Here is a 21,463-nt window from a genome sequence, read left to right as displayed (position 1 = left end):
AAAAAAAAAAAAAAAAAAAAAAAAAAAAAGCCGTGATTGTGATCTGCAGCGGCAATTCGGCAGGAGGTCCTTCGCTCGGAGTGGGAGTGAGGGACCGTCCGCCAAATTGCCGCCAAATAGCTGCACGTGCTGCCCCTTTCCGGAGCGGCCGCCCTAAGCACCTGCTTGCCAGGCTGGTGCCTGGAGCCGGCCCTGTATATTCACATCTCCCTGAGAGGGTGGAGGGGGAGGGAGAGATGTGGCTTCCGAGGGCTGATGGTGGCATAAGTACATTAGCAACCCCTTCCTCCTAGAGAAGGTTTTGCATTTTTTATACAATATACCCCAAAGGTGTTAACCTGAATTCAATTTGGGGCCACCAAATGAAAATTAATGGGCAGCAGGTTTAAAACAAATAAAAGGAAGTTCTTCACACAGCACACAGGCAAAATGTGGAACTCCTTGCCTGAGGAGGTTGTGAAGGCTAGGACTATAACAGGGTTTAAAAGAGAACTAGATAAATTCATGGAGGTTAAGTCCATTAATGGCTATTAGCCAGGATGGGTAAAGAATGGTGTCCCTAGCCTCTGTTTGTAATAGGGTGGAGATGGATGGCAGGAGAGAGATCACTTGATCATTACCTGTTAGGTTCACTCCCTCTGGGGCACCTGGCATTGGCCACTGTTGGCAGACAGGATACTGGGCTGGATGGACCTTTGGTCTGACCCAGTATGGCCATTCTTATAAGGTTTAACTTCACTCAATAAAGTTCATTTTAATTCCACAAGGTTTGTTGAGGCTATTATAGGATATTGTCACAGTCTGTCACAATTTCCTATATGAATTTATACCAAAAATTAAGTGGAATTATTTTCAAGCTTGTAAGAGAGACATTGTCAACATGGAGGAATGAGCAAGACTAACACCAGCAAAGACAAAAAGACTTGAGAGTGTCCTTTCATACAACAAAACTACATTACAAAAACATAACAAGCATCTTCAACATGGGAAGTGTAAAGGTGGATGACCCCATATCTTTGATTCACCAAGGTGTACATAGATATTGCAGCTCATATGGAATGTAACACTAGCTTTGACCCCTGTCCTAATTAAGTTAAACTGGGTGAGTAAAGGATAGGCTGGACGGGTCTCAATCTTTGAGGAAATCTGAGCAGAAGCTTCTGGAGTTCGCAAGTTAGATTTTCTCCCAGAAAACTTAGTTCATGCATAACCAGTTTCAAAAGAGATTACCAGGAGGTGGCAAATACAAGTGGGAAAGCTCTGCTGTAGGTTCTTGTTATAGATTATGTCAGTGGGTAAAATTTTCAAAAGAGCCTTAGGGTTGGTCTACACTGCGGGGAAGGAGGGGGTCGATGTAAGATACGCAACTTCAGCTACGGGAATAGTGTAGCTGAAGTCGATGTATCTTATTTCGACTTACCTTGGGTCCTCACGGCGCAGGATTGACAGCTGGAGCTCCCCCGTCGACTCTGCTTCCGCCACTTGCTCTGGTGGAGTTCCGGAGTCGATGGGAGCGTGTTCAGGAATTGATACATTGCGTCTAGACCAGACACGATATATCGATCCCCGATAGATCGATTACTACCCGCCAATTTGGCAGGTAGTCTGGACGCACCCTTAGTAACTATGGAGCTTGAGTTCCACTGACGTTAAATATTTTGTACAGTTCCACTGCTTGCGCTGGGTAAAATTATCCAAGGTGCCTAAGTGATTTAGCAGCCTAACACCCAATGGAAATTGAGCGTTTTTCAGAATTTTACCCAGTGTTGCCAATGGAACTATACAAAAGATCTAAATGGCACAATTAGGAGGGTGGTATAATGACATGAAACTGAGATCCACAATTATCCACAGCTAAAAGTATACAAGGGTGACCAGATGTCCCGGTTTTATAGGGACAGTTCCGATATTTGGGACTTTGTCTTATATAGGCGCCTACTGACTATTATCCCCCACTCCCATCCTGATTTTTCACACTTCGTGTCTGGTCACCCTAAATTATACAGATGCTTTCAGAAAGAGATTTTGTGAAATTCTGAAACTTTCTGATATGCTATTTGAAGATTAAAGACTTTCATTGTCATGTTAACTGATTAATAAATGAATATTACTTCCACTTTAAGACACTGGCTGCTATATTTCAGCCCCTAAGACATTTTTACAGCGAGGTTATCATAGAAATGTAGGCAGAACCTAAAACTAAAGCTGTATGTAGATAGGACTGAATTACAAAAGAACCACTCTGGCTTTATTTAGGACTTCACTTTAAAAATAAAGTGTTTAACTCACATGGTATTATTCTGCAATCAGATTCTGCCTTCTTGAAATAAATTCTCCTGTTTCAATCCGCTCTGGGTCACCCTGACACCTTTTGCAATTTGTACATCCTTAAACTGATTAAATGTCTGGAGAACAGAATGCATATTTCAAGTAAAGTACCTGTCACCCAGTATTTCGGATGATTTAGGCAAACTCTTTGAGTGTTCAAATGGGCTGCGTGCATGTGGGGCTAGCTGCAAGGAGGGCATTTATAATTGAGAACTGTGGAGCTGTGAGTGAACACTGGGCTCGTGTTGGGTGAGATTTCAGATAAAGAAATCTTAGTACTTACAGCAATCTAATACATGGTGCAAATCAGCTCTGTTGGCTTCTAATCTAAATAGTCACCATGCTGCCAAAATTATAAATGAAGATCCTGTCTCCAGTGGTAGTTCACAGAACTATAATTCTCCTTCTAGAAATGCTGAGCATAGGCTGGGTCACATTTACAACAAAGGCTTTGAATAACATACACATTTTAAAATAATGTATTTGAAAAGTCTCATTGGTTAATTGTTTTCTTGGTCACTAATAAATATGAAGCATGAGAGACAGGGAATACCTTTTGTTTTGTTTTTTTAAGATGTAGGTCCAATTTTCCACTGGGTTACACGACTGACGTGACTCCAGGGAGAGTACAGTGGACAATCACGTGAATTTGGTACTAGGGAAAGTCGCAGTGGCAGTGCAAGCATCCCATACACAATGTCTCAGTTCAGCCATATTCGGGCACGCCTTGGATTACGTGCTGGTGTGATCTCCCCTAGAAATGAGAGAGTGCCATTTCAATTTTCACTCAAATCCTTGGTGTCTCAGCTATGGCTGTCAACGAGGCTGCCAGTTAGTGCAAGCTATGATAGTGGTTCTTGTTGTATAGGTGATGGCACACAAGGAAGTGGATTGATTCCACCTGCTCATTTCACAGACGCCAAAGAACAACTATCAGATGGCAATGAATAATAATGTCAGGTCACTATTGACCCAGGACAGATTTCAACAAATGACAGAGACAAATGGCTCCACATACTGTACTAGTAGGGATAATGGCTCATTGCAGTAAATTATATGAGAAGTAAAGGTCCGATCACGGGGAAGAAAAAGGTACAAATCAGAAATGTATAGTTAAGTCACATATTTCCTGGTTTCAATCAAAACACCCTTCACTTTGCAACTTGGGGACGAAAGCCCCCCCACAAACAAGCAGACCAAAAAATAACCACAGAACACCCCTTTGGTAAGCTCATTCCATTCGATAACATTTAACCAGCATCTTAAACCCATTGAAAACCACTAGCCTGGGGTTTGGTTGTCCAGTGCTGTAGCAGCAGTGTGGAAAGTTCTTTTTCAGAGCTGCTTTCCTCTCATCTTTGCAGTGGAAGAAGGAGCACTGCACAGACTCCTTTTATGTAAGCTCTGGGTCTGTATTTACCATAAACCTGAGAAATCACAGAAGCCCACCAAAGGCAACCCATTAGTTCCCATTCTTTTGGGGAGGGAGCTGGATCCATCTCTCTGTCAGCTGAGTATTTAACTCTAATCCACACCCAACATTCCCAAAATATCAAATGTCACAGACAATTGTGTTTAAATACGAAAATCAGAGAACGCACTACTCTTGTGACAAAAAATGAAGCAGTAGCTATTAGCTAATCCCCTGATGCAGCCAGCCACCCGGGAAAATATTTTACAGTTGTGGGTACTGCCTCAAAACATCTGTTTTGATCAGCTAGCAGCAGCAGACAATGAGCTAAACTCACTCACTCCTGGACTGCCAAGGATTGAGAATGCTGCTTTGGCAGTGTATTGAAGGGGTACCTATCTCATAACACTTGCCAGTGTCCCCTGCTGGTTGACTTCAGTAACGTAACCACATCCAGTCGTACACTGTACGGAGGGTCATTGTATAGTAAGTTTTGGGGCCTAAGGAGAATCCTCGGGACTAAGACTCCCTAGGGAAAAGCAGCACATCTGTTTTATTTTAAAGGTCAGACCCTTGAGCATTCCTAGTCACCATCATAGGACTCAGAATTGAGCCTGAGTGCTCCTGGAGGCTCCCAAATATGATTTTGGTCAGCGAAGCAGGAGAAACTTCCCCCTCCAGAAGGACACAAATTCTGCTAATTGTTCCCTCTGTTTAAAGGCCATTTTGTGCCATCCCCTACCCCAATTAATTTCTCCTTTAAACAGCCCCAAGCTGGCCTTTTACTGCCCCCCAAAATTAGATTGGATTAGAGTTCAAGTGTAAGGACCATATTTTGTTTTTCTTTTTCACATCTTACTGTGCTTGGCTGTAATGTTATATGAAAATAATGGAGATGTGAAAACTCACTGAAAGAGAAGGTCTTTTCCATACAAATGCAAGGGCTGCAGGACATTTCCCTCTATCAGTTATACATCAGGTCTCAAACCAGGCATATTTTCAAACAGCCACATACAGTTCACCCTCCATCTTTGCCTTGAGTCACTCTCCTACTTAGTGTTTTGAATCAGCACAGCACTGTTGCTTCACATGTCAAAGTCAGATTAATCTTTAACTAACCAGAATAATGTTAACAAAATCCAGTCATATGAGACTAATCATTTCACATCTACGACCTCCCTGTAAATAGGGAAGATCATCTGTGGATAGGGCACTATACTGTGACTCCTGAGACCTGGGTGCAGGTGAAGTGATTTGCCTGGCTTAGCCACAGACTTCGTGTGTGACCTAGTGCCTCAGTTCCCCATTTGTAGATGAGGATAATACTTTCTACCTCACAGACATGTTCTGAAGTGCTCCAACGCTGTGGTGATGGGGGCCATAAAAGTGGCTACATAGTTTCCAACGTTGCAATAAAGTTGAGGTTGAGTTGTCAGCCATTAATCGACAGAAAATTCAAATTCTACAATGGGGACTGGGTGGCTTGGGAACTGGAAAGCAGAGCTATTCACCTCGACGACACCTATTTGAAAATATTCTACTTTGGTAGTGACTTCAAGCTGTCACCAGCTGCTTACTGGCTTGTGTGCAAGTATCCAGTAGATTCAGTCTATTTCTATGTGCGAACAACAAGGTGGGAGTGGTTTTTATGGGCAGTATCAGCAGGGAAGGAAGGCTGAACTAGCTAAGAGTAGACTACCCTGTATCTGTCATTTATTTCCTTGAGCTCAGGGTGAGACACACTGGTGATGTACTGTAGGGAAATTTGCACTGCTACTGCTATACACTTGCACTGCAGATTAAGCAGATGGCATCAGTTGCTGGAGTTGTCAGTTCGACACCTTCCATGAGCACAAAATTGATTTTAAAAAACCATACAAAGCAAGACTGACATTCCATTCTAAGTCATGTCATCATGTGGTGTAAATTGACTGACAAATGCATGTGCTGGATTGTGGTTATTGCTTACTTAAGGGGCTATGTTCCCACTGAAAAACCTGCAGAATGTCCATTACTATTAATGGGAGCTCTACAGGTACGGGGAAGGGAGAAGAGTAGGGAATCCAAAAAATACTAGTGAAACTGAACCAAGGAGAGGAAAGCTGCACAGTACTTTTTCTTCTATATGGAAAGGAAACTGGTTCTTACAAGTTTTTAAATAAGAATAGGGGGAGGGGACCTTTAATCAGGTCAAATGTATATTCAAGTGGAGGTAAGAAACCACTTAAAGCTCTTATAGGATTCCCTTTGACAGCTCTGATTATTTTAAAGGCTTAATTCCATTACAGTATCTGGCAGGCTGCAAGGGCATATTTTATTAACTATAGGTCATACAGTCATGATAGATGTTGACAGAAAACATTAAAGGTTAAGTAGATGCAAGACTATAAAACATTTCAAGCTGTACTATGCCAACCGTATTAACTAACAAACATGCAGCTACTTAAGAGAAAAAAAATCTATTCATCTTTTCCAGATTTAAGTTGCACTGACTTCTAGAACAAACAGTATTTCCGTGAGGGTTTGCAATGGTTCTTGATGTATGCATATTTCGTGTAATATGGGACATGCTTATACTTAAGTAAATACATTCTTCATTACATTTAGGTGTGTGGCAATACTCCACAAGGACCGTATTTTTACAGTTCAATGTACCCATGCTACACACACACACACACACACACACACACACTTTAAAAGCTTATTTTATGTACATTTTGATGAGATAGGAGGTGGAGTTGTCAAATGGTGCCATAACCCTGTAGGCAAGGTGAAAACATGGTACCCAAAACTGAGAGGGACATTTTTTTGCAGTTTCAGAAACATGGCAACATGACTAGTACTACAGTGTTTATTATTTAAGTTCATATCAACACCTTAATATGGTGTTTATTCATCAAAGCTACCAAACAACAATGTATTAAAAGATTTGTATTGGTTTTGCATGGGCAAGTTTTTTTTTTCCAGAAATGATTCAACTATTTAGCATGTGGCAAAAAGGATAATATTAGCATTTTCCATATACTAATATGAAATGCTTTCACATTGCATATTCTTAATTGTCAACGTATCTCACAAGTGATTCGAATAGTATTCTGTATTTTTAATTGAAATTTTCTGACCAGATCAGTCTGAAGGTAGTGTACCAGAAGCAGTAGATTGTATGTCCACAGTTCGTAGTGCATAGTGGGTAGATATAAATGTACATGAATTCCTAATGTAATACTTCTCTATTTGTAAGCTTTTGTACCTACAACATAGCATCTAATCTGCCCTATGCATGCAGTCCTAGCCTTTGAAATATTATAGAAACTAGCTTTTTAATTCAGTGACACTTATGCACAGGTTAATATTATGTTAGAGGTGACAATACACAGCTTCATATTGGGTTTCAAAGAGCATACTAAACAAAAATGCTATTTTGATACTGACCAATTAATCTAATTTGTATCTAATTTAGCACAAGTCTGTATATGTGTACAAAATGAAAACTGGTGGTGGTGGGCATGGTAATGCTAACAATATACTTCAGGAATTTTCCTCTACAGGCAAGTTACTGCATATGAAGACATGGAGAATACAAGCCCCTCAAAGCTTACATCAAGGAGACAAAGACTCCCCACAAACTTTGAAAAATGTGTTATTTGTCAAGAAATTCAAAAGAATGCAGAAACTGTCAAAAGCCACCAATGCTGGACAGAATTCTGTGATGCTGGCAGCAGAAACCAGGAGAGATGAATTGTACTGGATCAGTTTTCTAGTTTAAATGATGTGTCACCAATATTCTATCGCAGGGGTTGCTTTCAGAAATACACAAGCAAGTTGGATTTGGCACATGTCAGAACTGTATTGAACCTAGGAAAGAAAACAGAAATCAGAAATCTAATCAGAGAGCATCATGTTGACCTGCTTTTATAGCCATCAGAACAAGCACATCCTCCAGCGATTAGTCCTATTGTATTGTTTGCCTGAGAAACGCACACAAAACAGACAAGAACCTTCATAAAACAGAAAAATTTGAAAGAGCAACCAATCTAAAGGAGGCAGTTCTTCAGAGAAAAGATGACATGCTCACAGAATATCTGTGGAAGACTTGATTGCTAAGAATGTAGTTTATCACTCACCATGCCTTTCTTCCTACTTAAGTTAAATGAATCTAAGCAAAACCATCTAGTTACACTGCAACAATACAGTCACCTTATGTATTTTATCCGCTGATTGAAGACCTAGACAATGATCTTATACACAAGCAGCTCTTCTCCTGTCCTAGCTGCTACCAAGGTATAAAGTCCTACTAAGATGTAGAAACTGCAAACTATTCCAGTAGCAAGTTACAGGCAAGGTCAGAAAAACGTTATGGTTCTGCAATTTTGTTCCATGCACAACAACATTAGCCGATGCTATCCAAGCTGCTCGTAATCTGAAGCAAGAACTTAAGTCATCCAAATGTTTATGGATGTTTTTCTGGTGAGTGAGCCTGATAAACAGCTTTCAAGTAAACAAGTGATTTTGTACAATGTCGCTTCAATCCTTTGGTTTGAAATAGCCAAAAATGAAAGCCTCCGAATATTATCCAAAGCCAGGCGACTGTAGTTTACAGAGGTCAGCTACTTATGTGCCGGAGTTTCTCCTTTGGTTGATATACAAAAAGGCACCTAATTTAGCCAGCAATGTGTATCATCCTTCAGAAGACATTCAAAGAAGGCCCCTTTCAGTTGCGGAGTATATAGTATGTAACAGTTGCAAAATTATCACACCACTGCACATAAGCCTTAGTGCACAGCTACACCGTGAGTTTGGGTCTTGCAATGTAATTGACATACAAGAAAGAAGCTGGCCCTTGTCAGATTGACCCTCACAAGCCATGTTCCATGTGACTATGCAAAAGTTACGAGAGAAAGAAGTGACCGAAGAAGAAGTAGTGAAGTCAAAGTCCAAGAGTATTACTGAAAAAAGCAGATCTTGGTGAAGAAGAAATGAGAGATTTGTGATAGGTGCACGTGATTCTGGTGATTAATGTAGCTTCTTCAGGCCCAGTCAAGAAACCTGGCAGCAAAACTTTTGCTGACATGGCCAAGAGGATCAAATTTAAGTCTGGCAAGGAAGGGACAATCACAGCAGCCAACTGTCCAGAAAATTGTTTTTTGCAGAGCCCTGTCCTTAACAAGGTGCAAAGATGATATTTCAGTGGCAACTGTTCTTATTCATCCAATAGAACCTGTGTGATGATGAACAGTGAGAAAAACAGACAAAGCTGAATTAGGGCATCAAGCTGGAAGTTCAAGCTGAAAGAGTCCTTGAGCTAAGCATATGTAAAAGGAAACTACAGTGTACATCAGAGATGCCATGGCTGTCATACAAATGACGGCTGGAGACAAATTCCACACATTTGATGAATTGGCTGCTGAGTACCTGAGGCAAGGCCCTAAAAGGATTTGACAAAGCTAATTCTATAATTGACTCTTTGACAGATACGACAACAGTAACTCTGTGAAAACTGCAGAAAGACAGCGCTGGACAGGATCTAAGACTGGATTCAAGAAATACCAGGAGGTAAGTGGACACCCTGGAAAAAATTTCTATGTGTGTCATCCAACAAGCAGTCACTTGTAAAATTCCTCTGTGAATATATGGTTCAAAATGCACCTGAGTGTGTAGGAGTGCAAACACTCCTTCTTGCTGGAGGTTTTTCCAATAGTGAAGTAGCAAAGTCCATCACCAGCAGAGGTGTTGAAGAAACCCAAGTCCTTTACACTACTTTAGAAGAAGCAGACACAGGATGCTTCTGCATGCTGTATGTGCCAATATGACTTTTGGGTCAGTTGGTGTCAGAGGAACCATACTAATTAGGTCACCAGATACAGATGTTTTGGTTCTTGCTGTTCACTACTTTCCAAAAATGGAACACACAGATAACATGTGGATTGAAACAGGCACCATTACCAGCACCAGTGACAGGTTTTGAAGAATATGTCAAAAGAGGATCTTGGCAATCAAAAAGTTAGATGTCTTCACAAGTAAGTAAACCAGATATTGGATTACCATTGCAACATACATGGAAAAATGTGGATGATGAACTGCTTCCTGTATTCTTCAAGGGCCCAGTGGCATCTGAGCTTCTACAAGACCCCATTCGTGCCTGTATCAGTAGGAATCGCTGCACAATCAACTGTGTTTGTAGTTAGAACAATCTCCTTTGTACCAAACTGTATACATACTGAAGAGAGTGGTAACCCACACACTCTCGACAGATTACAATGATAAATAAGATGATAATGTTGACTAGAAATGTCACCAGTACTATTACATTTCACAGATACCTGGATAAATTTATTATTAGATTTTGATTTACCCTTTAGATTGTTGTAGGGGGTGTGCTGAGGTCACAAAGGAATCCAATTTTATGTCTTGAAATAACACATAGAGATATTAAACTAACAGAAACAAATGTAAATATTTCAAAGTGGTCATTTTAACATGTTGTTAGTGTCATTGTTTAACCCCATTTCTATGGTAAAGGCACCACTTAATCAGGGCCGGCTCTAACTTTTTTGCCACCTCAGGCAAAAAAGAAGAGCGCCGCCCCACCGTAACACCCCCCTGCGAGCAACGCGCAGCCGAACCCACCTCCACCAGCGCCGCCCAAAGCCCCGCCCCCCCAGCGCCGCGCCAGCCCCCTCCCCCCCCTCTGAGCGCCGCACCAAGCCCCCACCCCCCCAAGCACCCCGCCTCCAAACCAAAATAAATAAATAAAAATCCTAGCACTGCCCCACTCCAAGGTGCCGCCCCAAGCACGTGCTTGGTCGGCTGGTGCCTGGAGCCAGCCCTGCACTTGATAGCTCCATATCATACCTCATCTTGAAGTAGCCATAATAAGCTTTCAACTGCATGTAGACAGGGTACATTAAGTTCATCAAATCGGTGATGTCTGCTGCTTGACTAATTGAACTCTGAACACCATTTTAAACTTACTGTGTACAAGTACAAGCTTATATTCACTTTGCACAAACCACTATCAGACACTTATTCAGTTGAATACACCAGTTTGCTTCAGTCTATTCTTGGGGATGGGCTTGTATGAATAAATTAATAGGTTGATTAGAATAGAAATGCTGAGCTCCCACAGCAGGGAGTTGTAGGTTCTCAGAACTCTGAAAGGCCAGCAATAATATACAACCAGCACATAGCCAGTAAAGATACTTAGGCTTTGGCTACACTGGCGCTGTACAGCGCTGCAACTTGCTGCGCTATGGGGTGTGAAAAAACACCCCCCTGAGCGCAGCGAGTACAGCGCTGTAAAGCGCCAATGTAATTAGTGCCTGCAGCACTGCACGCTCCTCGCAGCGCTGCAAGCTACTCCCCTTGGAGAGGTGGAGTACATACAGCGCTGCGAGAGCTCTCTTGCAGCGCTGGCGGCGCGACTACACTCGCGCTTCACAGCGCTGTGAAGTCCCAAGTGTAGCCAAGCCCTTAGTTGCAATTGTCAGAAAACATGTATTGTCTCTATTGCTACAATAAAATCATATCATTTTACCTTCGAAAGGTGAAGCTTAGAACAACACAGCGATGAAAGAAACCACATTCATTTTTCTACTGAATGCACTACAGAACTATAAGTGTGAGTCGCACAGCAAAAGAACAGTTTAACAGATTATAGAGCAGGGTGGGGGTCGGGACCCCTCAGGGGGTCACGAGGTTATTACATGGGGGAGGGGGGTGATCTGTCAGCCTCCACCCCAAACCCCGCTTTGCCTCCAGCATTTATAATGATGTTAAATATACAAAAACATGTTTTTTAATATTATGAGGGGGGGTCACACTCAGAGGCTTGCTATGTGAAAGGGGTCACCAGTACAAAAGTTTGAGAACCACTGTTATAGAGCACACCTCACGCCTTTTGTACTTGCATAATAATAAATAAAATAACACTTCAAACTACTAACACAACATTGACTTATCATTTTGGTTATTGTCTCTTGTAGGTCCTCGGATATAATGGAAATGGGCACCATCATAAGATGATGAGATAGAAAGAATAAATGAAGTTGAGCCCTTCTAGTACCCTGCTCTAACCATCAGACAACTATCCTTAAAATCTAACATTTCAACATCCCAAATGTGTTTAAAAAAAAAATTAAACCTCCTCAGATAGTTTCTGTCTCGTTTCAGAAATGCTGTAATGTACATGTAAGAGGCAATATTTTCATCCATCTTTATTTATGATCATATTAACAAACAATTACTTCAGTTTTTAAAAAAGGTCCTCTTCTGATTGACACCTGTCTGGATAATAATTTGCCTCCATGATAAACAATTACATTAAAAGCTGTTCAAATGTGGGGAGTGTGGGTGAGAGGGGGAGGTACCACCCATACCTAACGTGCAAATAGCTTGTTAATTTGTCAATCAGCCAAAATAAACAGAATGGGCATGCAACAGATTTAGTTAAATGCCTGAGGAATAGATGTCAAATAAATCACTTAGTTAGCCCTATCTACCATGCTAAATTATAGTCATTTAACAAGGAGGAGGATTTCTTTTGTTAAAGCTTTTTTCCTACTCAGAATCCATCAAATGTAGTTTGTGTCATTTTGAAGTCCCTATTAAACAGTAGGGGCAGTTGGTGTACAGAATGGCTCTTTTATGCTTTCTTACAAACACTTTAACAAAAAATCTATAGACAGTAGTGTCTTTATGGGCTTTTTCAATAGTTAGCTCCTATTCTCCACCTAGTTCCTTGGACCTGATTGGCAAGTTAAAAGTTGTGGCTTTCCACTGTGGTTCTTGGGGGCAAAATGCATGGTCCAAAATTACAGCAAAGGTGAGCATTAAACTTGATGAATGCTCAAGATGTGACACTGTCGTGAGAGCCACAATAAGTTCTCTATGTGGGAGGGGAAAGAAAAAGCCTAGCTCAGAGAAATGAAGGCAGTATTTTAGTCTGGTTGTGAACTTTGAGGAGCTCGCAGGGGAGGGACAGGGATGGACAGCAGGATACAAGCCTTCAGTGCACTGTGGTACATTGCCAACCTGCTCTTTTTTAGATCCTCACATTTCTTTAGCTAAAAAAACTGCTGCAGAAATCAGCCCCTGGTCACAGCATCTCCCTGCTGTACTAGTATCTTCTCTCCCTCACTCTCCTTGTTGTTACTTTCCACCTAAAGGGAAGTTTTCCCTCCAAGCCCACAAACTCATGTTCTGCCTTCTTTCTCCCTGCTAGCTCTTATATAGTATGCATCTTTGCAGCACCTGTGATAGGTTCTTACTGTCTGAGGCAGGATCAATAGGAGGTCGGCACATGGAGTGAATGAAGAATTGGGACCAACGTAAATGCATTTCATGTGGTTGTAGTGTCCAGAGACTCTTTGGCTCCAAGCTGCAGTACATGGAATTGATGGGCTGAATTAAGAAAGCAATGGCAGTTTTAACTCTAAATATCTTGGCTTTAGTGGATTTAAAGTTGGTTTCAGTATAATTTTCCAGTTTTCTCATATTTCATTTCAGCTGATGCAGCTCTACGAATAAAACACTCAATAGTAAGGATTCTTGTGTACCACTAACTAGGCTTGCGTCTGACGAAGTGGGTATTCACCCACGAAAGCTTATGCTCCAATACGTCTGTTAGTCTGTAAGGTGCCACAGGACTCTTTGTCGCTTTTTACAGATCCAGACTAACACAACTACCCCTCTGATACTTAACCAGCAATGTTCCCTGGTTATCTTGCTGATTCTGGGCCATTGCCTCCTGCCCAAATTATGGCCACAATATACCATAAAAGACATGCCACTAAATACTGTATGATCACTAACGCTTAAGATGCAGTTGTTTATGGATATTGGGAAGTTTGTTAATGAGAAGTCTAATGAAGGTCAAAAAACATTTGCTAGTCAATGTAAGAAATGTTGACTCAGGAAATAAAAAACTATACCACAGCACATGCTGAAAGCAAAGAAAGTTGCGCTGGAAGTTCAAAGTTACAATTATTATTATTCTGAATTAGAGTGGAAATTAACAGTAATTACACCCCCCCCAAACACACTATTTTATTGGGCCTTTTATGCTAAAACATTGCACAGGCTTATAGGTAAGTAAATTAATCCACCAGGAAAAATCTAATTGGGGGTTCAAAAGGAAAATAGGTTGTCCCCTCACTTTAGAAGATAGGTTTATCCAGAAATAAAACAGAAGCATAACCACCTAAATCTCTTTTCCATAAGGCTTGAAAGTGAATCTTGGAACCACAAACAAATTTTACTTGGAAAATCTAAAAGAACATCTTGCAACGCAGGATTAAGACGCACAGCAAGATCTGATGGACTAAGGCCATCTAATAGTTTAGAAGTAAGGATCTCAATTTTTAAGCAGAATGCAATGCACAGTGCAGTGCATTGTAGACAACCATGTTTTACTCTGTGGAGTCAATGTAAAGTCTTTGTAGGCAAATCAGCCAATTAAGAAATTATAACGTTTCTTCCCCAAGGAACAGAAACAAAACAGGGATAACCATCAGGAGATCTGACTGAAACAGAAAAGCGCATACACTGGAAATGCTCCCCCTAAATGGTAAGAAGATATAGGCCAGATGTTTCTTCAAAGATAACCCTTCATTTCTGTACAGCTAGAAAAATAATATGATTTCAAACAAATGAAATATTATGTAGTAGCAACAAAAGACCAACACGATGTTTAGGGCTACGAGCATTTCATTTTATTAGAGCGAAGACAGAAGGAGTTTTCCAATACTCAAGACCAGATAGATATCTGACAGATAAGTGCACTGGAACCAAAAATGATGTACTGATAAGAATAGACAAAACTCAAAGAATAAATCCAGATTACAGCTATAGTGCTTATTAAAGGTATCATCACATGTAGTAAAAGGCATAGCACACTGAACATAAAGAGAATCAATCAGAGATAAAACTATTGACAGCAACAAAACGAGAATGTAGAGAAATATAAGAAGTAAACCAAGTTAACAGAACCTGGGAGACCTAAAAGTTGCTCAAGGCAGTCAAATAACATTCTGTGATCAATAGAATCAAATGCTGTTGACAGATCAAGCAGGATCCAGGCTACCTAAGCCACTGAAGTTTGCATGAACAAGTAAATCAGGATGGGCTCTACCGAAAGTATTGGTGTTATAGGTAGGAGTGAAACCAGAGTGAAATTTCCCAAACAGTTTTACAGCTGCTAGATAAGACAGTGCAAGTAATTGCACAACAACCACACTTCCTAGAGATGTAGCCAAAACACAGGTAATTAATTGGCAAAGTATTCTCACAATGCATATTTTTTGCTTCCTCGTGATGCCCAGTAAAGAGATAAGACAACTTCTGACACTTGCCTAAATTTATGATTTCATTAAAACAAACAAGGGGCCAGACTCAGGCTCTGACTTTAAGGTTAGATGGTCATTTAATCTAACCTGCTGCACATTGCAGGCCACAGAACCTCACCTACCCACTCCTGTTAAACAAGGCTAAATGAAGTCTGGCGGGCAGTGGTGGAACAACCAGCCTCTAATAATATCAAGTTTGATCTTTGAAAAAAAGAACGACAGCCACTAAAATATTACTAGTGTGATTTTTACACTGAGCGCTGGCCTAACTCTGCTGCCATTGAATTCAATTGGAGCCAAGTGAGGCCAAAGCTGAGTGCTGCTGAAAATCCCACCCGAGAATTTTAAAATGTCAAGTATTTGAAAAAGAAAAGGCCCTACTGATGGTAACACAATCTAAAAATAAATTACACGCAGCTCATATTTGCCAGTCTTGTATGTTTTTGTTCACTTCCTCAATGGTGCCAAGATAAAATATAACACTCATAGATGGATGAGCTTCAAGGAAGAGGTCAAAAGACACTAGGAGTCATAGCTAGAAGCCTTCAAACCTGGTTTGAGGAATTAGGTTTCAAGAAAAAAAGAACAGGTATCAAAGTTTGGTTTCTCACAACATTTTTGGGAGTTACACTTGGACTATATCAGACAAAAATTAGGGACATGAATGGGTGGCTGAACATTTTTTGTATTAATACACATAATTTATGCTTTGGCAACAGGTTGAATGGGCTAACTCTCAACAGAAGGAATCTTAGGATATGCCTTCACTACTGGCCGGATCGCCAGACAGAGATTGATCCAGCGGGGATCGATTTATCGCGTGTAGTCTAGACGCAATAAATTGATCCCTGAGTGCTCTCCCGTCGACTCCTTTACTCCAGCTCGGCGAGAGGCGCAGGCAGAGTCGACAGGGGAGCGGCAGCAGTCGACTCACTGTAGTGAAGACACCACGGTAAGTAGATCCAAGTATGTCGACTTCAGCTATGTTATTCACATAGCTGAAGTTGCGTAACTTAGATTGAAACCACCCCTCCCTCCCTCCCCCCGAGTGTAGACCAGGCCTTAGTGAAGTGGGCATCAGGATTAACAGTGCTGTAGAGGAGCTGTAAAATATCGGGAATGAAGTACGTTAGTGAAATGCAGCATGATTCAGGTATGCTGGTTGAAAACATTCGATACTGATGAAGTAACTACTGTTTCAACGTCATTTATTTTCATCCCTCTGTTCTCAGGGTTACTTTGTCTTGATACTGAAGGAGAAATTCTTAAAGGAACTTCTAATTAAGAGTGAAAAGATGGTATAATTGTTCTGGGCTTCACTCTCTTCAGTGAGTCCTGAATGAATGATCCTAGGTGTGTGCCAGATGGGCTGGCTTTCAGATTGATGATGAACGATAGACACTCTTCACCATGATTTAGCAGCAATTACTGCATGATTTTATTGTGCACTTGCGTACCTCTTATCATTTTCGAACAGTTACATTTCATAAGGGCTCAACCATCTCTTAATGTTATGTGGATTTCCTGGCTGAAGGGCTTGTTCAGTCAAACACATTTGATTCTTGGCCAACAGTTTGCAAGCTTTTATTTATCCTGACAGGCCTCGATTGTCCTGCCCCAAGCCCTGCTTGGGGTTTGTCCCAAAGTGATCCACAGATGCCATTTTGATTGGGGTATGTCTGTGGGATGACAAGGGCAGATGGGGGCAGTTGATTCTCATGAAGTCTTTAAACCATGATTTAAGGATTTCAATAGCTCAGACATAGGTTAGGGGTTTGATACAGGAGTGGGTAGGTGAGATTCTGTGGCCTGCGTTGTGCAGGAGGTCAGGCTAGATGATCATAATGGTCCCTTCTGACCTTAAAATCTATGATTCTATGATCTCCAGTACCCGTCACCCAAGAGGCAACTTGGCATGACCACATTCACTTGCATTATCTATTTATCTCTGGAAAGTCAGGATGCTTATTCCAAGGAGAGCCCCCTAGCATTATCTACATTTTTGGTTCCACTGGAGGAAGAGGCGGCTTTCTAATAGTCTCTCTCCCACACACTTTTGCACACACTAACCACGAGGAGCTTCTTGATCGCAATACTGTTTTAATTGAATAGAAGGGCCTTAATTAGAGTAGCAGAGAGGGAAGATCTACTCATCTGTGCCCTGTCTCCTATTCTGATTTCTATCTTGGATGCTTATTAGGTAGGGAATAACGCTGCCATAATTCTAGAAAAGCTAAGCAATGGATTAATGTCATGTAGCAATATTTCTTAGGCACTGATGAGAAAAGATGTGCTCACTTTTACTCATTTCACCTCCTCTCCTTGTCTGTGTAAACTGTCTTTCTGTGTCACTTTCCAGACCCTGCTACAAACTGGAATGGGAAACTTTGCCATCTTTTCTGATTTTTTTTTCTCTGTACTTTTCTATCCCACTGTTGAAGCGCTACAGAACAAGGGATTCATTGGACCTGAAGATGTTCTGGGGAGAAGGACTGGGGGAGGGGAGAGCAATGAAAAAAACGGGGGTAGCTATGTTTACAGCACTCCAACCCTATGCTGAGGTGAGGCTTGTTTCTTTCAGCCTGTCTGCAAACTGCAATGGGCTATCCCTGCAGCCCAGCTTGTTTCATGAAGTCTTCTGTAATGACTTCCTATAAGTTTTCTGCGTAAGACACCTAGCAGTTACCCCATTTATAGGGGCAGCAGCAGAGGAAGGAATTTCACTGGTAGTCTCTTTTTACAGATGTTAACGGATATCTCTGGAATGCCAATTTGTGTCAATAACTTTGCAAATCGTAAAAATGTATTTTGTTTGCTGGCATTCCTAAAGCAATAAAAGGTGAACAGGAAAAGTAAACTTGCCTCCTGTCTTAACACAGAATTCGATCTTTTCTTTTGAGTCATCTAGGGAAAGAATATGAATATGATCAAAAATTTCTTTTTGTTCAATAAGATCCTTGCCTCAGTGGCAACTAACACACAGACTTGTGTGCTATCAGTTCAGCTTGTAACATATAGAGCAGCAATAAACAGCTTATATGCAGATTCTTATCCCTGGTTAAACCTCTTGGGTAGGCCACAGCAACTTTTAACCTAATTGTTACGTTAACCTTTAGCGCACAAGAAGTCCATGTTGCCAGATCTCTCTCTAAACTACCTCACTATAATTAAAACCACACAGCTACTACATTGATAAGCGACTTAAATAACCCCCATCCCAAAACGTACTCCCCACATTATTGTCTCACTGTTTCTTTGTATTCCTGTCTTTCTGTAACCCTCTGTTGTCTCTTTCCTTATACTTAGATTGTAAGATGTCTGGGAGAAGGACTGTCTTTCCGTTCTGTGTTTGTACAGCACCTGGCCTGGTCCATGACTGGGACTTCCCTAGGTGTTATGGTAATACAAATGTTATGTGCGTGTCACTCAAGCACAGTCAATGCAACATTTCTATCAAGGCCATTTAAACAGAGATGTGGAAATTTTATGTTTGCACCCATTCTGCTACAAAACTATGCAAGATCAAAGACTTTAAGACTCAACTTTGGACCCCTCTTAGGTAAGCATTTTCATTTCCTACCACAAAATTGTCTCTTACATGTTGAGATTGTCTCATAAAAAGATCATAGAATCATACGGTTGGAAGGGACCTCAGGAGGTCATCTAGTCCAACCCCCTGCTTAAAGCAGGACCAATCCCTAGACAGATTTTTACCCCAGTTCCCTAAATGGCCTCCTCAAGGATTGAACTCACAACCCTGGGTTTAGCAGGCCAATGCTCAAACCACTGAGCTATCCTCCCCCAAGCAAACTTCTTTGAGCTGGATACTTCGATACTATCAATGCAGTTACATGTCCCCCAAGAACTTTTTCTGGTGGCTCCATCATAAGGGAACCCACTCCTCCCTAAAATTACCGTTTATACTCGATCATAAACCGGTTCGTTTATAAGCTGACCCCCCCAAGATGGATAAGTAAAAATGGAAAATTTTTATAACCCATTCATAAGCTGACGCTATAATTCAGGGGTCAGCAAACTTTGGCTACCGGGCCATGAGGATAAGGCGCTGGTGGGCCGAGATGGTTTGTTTACCTCAAGCGTCCGCAGGCACGAAGGTAAACCTAAGTACACAAAAGTGTCCCGACGCGCCAGCTGCTTACCCTAATGGGCCGGGACAGCAACTGGTTGCTGGCTGTGCTGCCTCTCCTTGCTCCCTCTGTTGGGGGGGAGGGACTGTGTCCCACCTCTCCCTCTCTCTACCCATTCATAAGCTGACCCCCTTCTCTGGTGCTCAGGACCGGCTCCAGGGTTTTTGCCGCCCCAAGAGGCGGGGGGGGGGGAAAAAAAAAGCGCGATCACAATCGCGATCAGCAGCACTCCAGTGGCAGCTCCATCGCGCCGCCGAACAGCCCGACATGCCACCCCTTCCTCTTGGTCACCCCAAGCACCTGCTTGCTGGGCTGGTGCCTGGAGCCTGCCCTGCTGGTGCTTCCCTTTTTTACTAAAAAAATTCGGCTTACGAACGGTACATATAAATGGTTTAAATGGTTGTAAGCAATTTTTCACCTCAGTTTCAGCCCAAAAGCTTTGCTCCAGATGCCTTTTTGATATACAAAATAAATCAAAAGAGAAATAAAAAAATTGCAGAGCAGTGTGGCACAAAGTAGGAAGAGAATGTATGTTTTTGTTACTTTAAAATGCAGCATCTACTATGTATTATAAAACCAAGACAAAGTCAAACGACAAGTGATTTCTGTGATGGAACCCATTCACATCTACAAGATCCACAGCAACAGATGCTTAATCAAATCTTATTAATAAAATTGTAATAAAGCTCTATGCAAAAAAAATGGGTAACTATGAATAATTTATTTGAACTTTATTTTTAGTTTAAATACTACCACTTTTCAAATGGCATATTGCTCATACAGATGAAGTTTGTCATCTTGGCCCAAGTAACTGCCTAACCTAACCTGATCAAGATATCACTTCTTAAAATAAACCTGGCTACTTCATTATCAGGCTAGTTCATAGTTTCATCCTGCACACACAAGAGAATACATTTCTACTTATTCGTCTTCAAAAACTAAATCCATAGGTTTTCATAGCAATCTCCCTTTCTACAGTTGTGTCATCCTGGCATAGGGCAACATGTAAGTGGTTGACAAGAATCACTATAATTGCTCAGTTCAGGCCACTCTGGACTGAAGGCCTGATTCAAAGCCTGCTGAAGCCAATGGATTTTGGATCAGGCCCTAAGTGAAAACAGTTCAACTGCATGTCTGACCCTAGATGACTGAAATCAATAGGTGCTTTGCTGCTAACTTCATTGGACATAGGATCAGGCTCTAAAACTACTCAAGACACAACAGGATTCCACCGGATCAGGAGAGTTGTTACATACTGTACTACTCTCCCCCCAGTAAATAGCTGGAAGCATGCTATTCTTTACACCCATGTTGCTGATGTTTATTAGATACACAATTTTGAGTTCCGAATTTATACACTGCTTCATTCCAACCACATCTCTGCATGCCTAATTTCTGTCCAGATTTAACTGAGCCTGGTTTATTTCACTCTAAAACTATCACTTGCTCTGCTCCATGTAATTAAGAACATCACCAAGGGACTTAGCAGGACTTCAAATGCTTCAGTGTCACTAGTTTTAATTTTCGAACTTTTGAAATACTCTTTCAAATGTATCAATGGTGTCCTGTATTTTTTTTAAATAAAGCTAAATACCACAATTAGTATTGAAGACTGCATTCCACTTGGGAGGAAAAAATACCTGTCAACTTTAGTACCTGAGATTGCTATTGACACCATCATGTCTGTGCCAGTTTCCTTGACACCACTTGCCAGGATGCATGTTAGTTGTAAGTTACGTACAAGCAAGGTCTTTCTCAAAGTAGCGTAAATGAAATGGTGACAACACTTATAGTATTTGCTGTTTCCAGAATATCTTTTGGAATATACAACATTCTGACAGTAAAGACAGTTTAAGGAAATGCCATCAATGCTTGATGCACATTCTGCTTTTATGGTTGCAGGTAAAAAAAAAAAGCAAAAAAAGATCTTGTAAAATGTCTGCTTACTAGTCAACATTTCACCCTCTAAAATAACAATGTCCTAAGGATCAATCAATCAAATTAGTAAGATCTGAATATCCCCCAGCTTCCCAAATTCTCTTCAGGGGCAAGCACAAGGAACAGTAACTGTATGCAAATATGTCCCAGTTTCCTATTCAGTCTGCCTTTCATCTCCTTATTCTGCCTTTTCCATCTGACAACATGCAGTATTGCTTTACCCACAATGCTCTCTCTCTCTCTGTCACACATACACCACACACACAGTCTCAGACAGACTGGAGCAAACACACACG

General features: G+C 41.2%; 1 protein-coding gene across 15 annotated transcripts in view; it reads right to left on the bottom strand.

Moving 5' to 3' along the window:
- Positions 1-21,463, bottom strand: part of ZMIZ1 (zinc finger MIZ-type containing 1) — a 491,983-nt gene that overhangs the window by 99,554 nt on the left and 370,966 nt on the right. Inside the window, exon 1 of one of the 15 annotated variants that reach the window (XM_034775976.1) lies at positions 4,649-4,709. The exons of the other annotated variants lie outside the window; for them this stretch is intronic. Coding sequence (XP_034631867.1) covers positions 4,649-4,694 — 46 coding nt within the window. The 5' untranslated portion in view covers positions 4,695-4,709. Of the gene's footprint in view, positions 1-4,648; positions 4,710-21,463 lie in introns of those variants that run through there. 15 annotated transcript variants of the gene reach the window in all.

The sequence above is a fragment of the Trachemys scripta genome, chromosome 7 (assembly GCF_013100865.1).
Source record: "Trachemys scripta elegans isolate TJP31775 chromosome 7, CAS_Tse_1.0, whole genome shotgun sequence".
Taxonomy (NCBI): domain Eukaryota; kingdom Metazoa; phylum Chordata; order Testudines; family Emydidae; genus Trachemys; species Trachemys scripta.
Note: the sequence above shows the minus strand (reverse complement) of the source record. Positions and strands in the feature narration are given on the sequence as shown.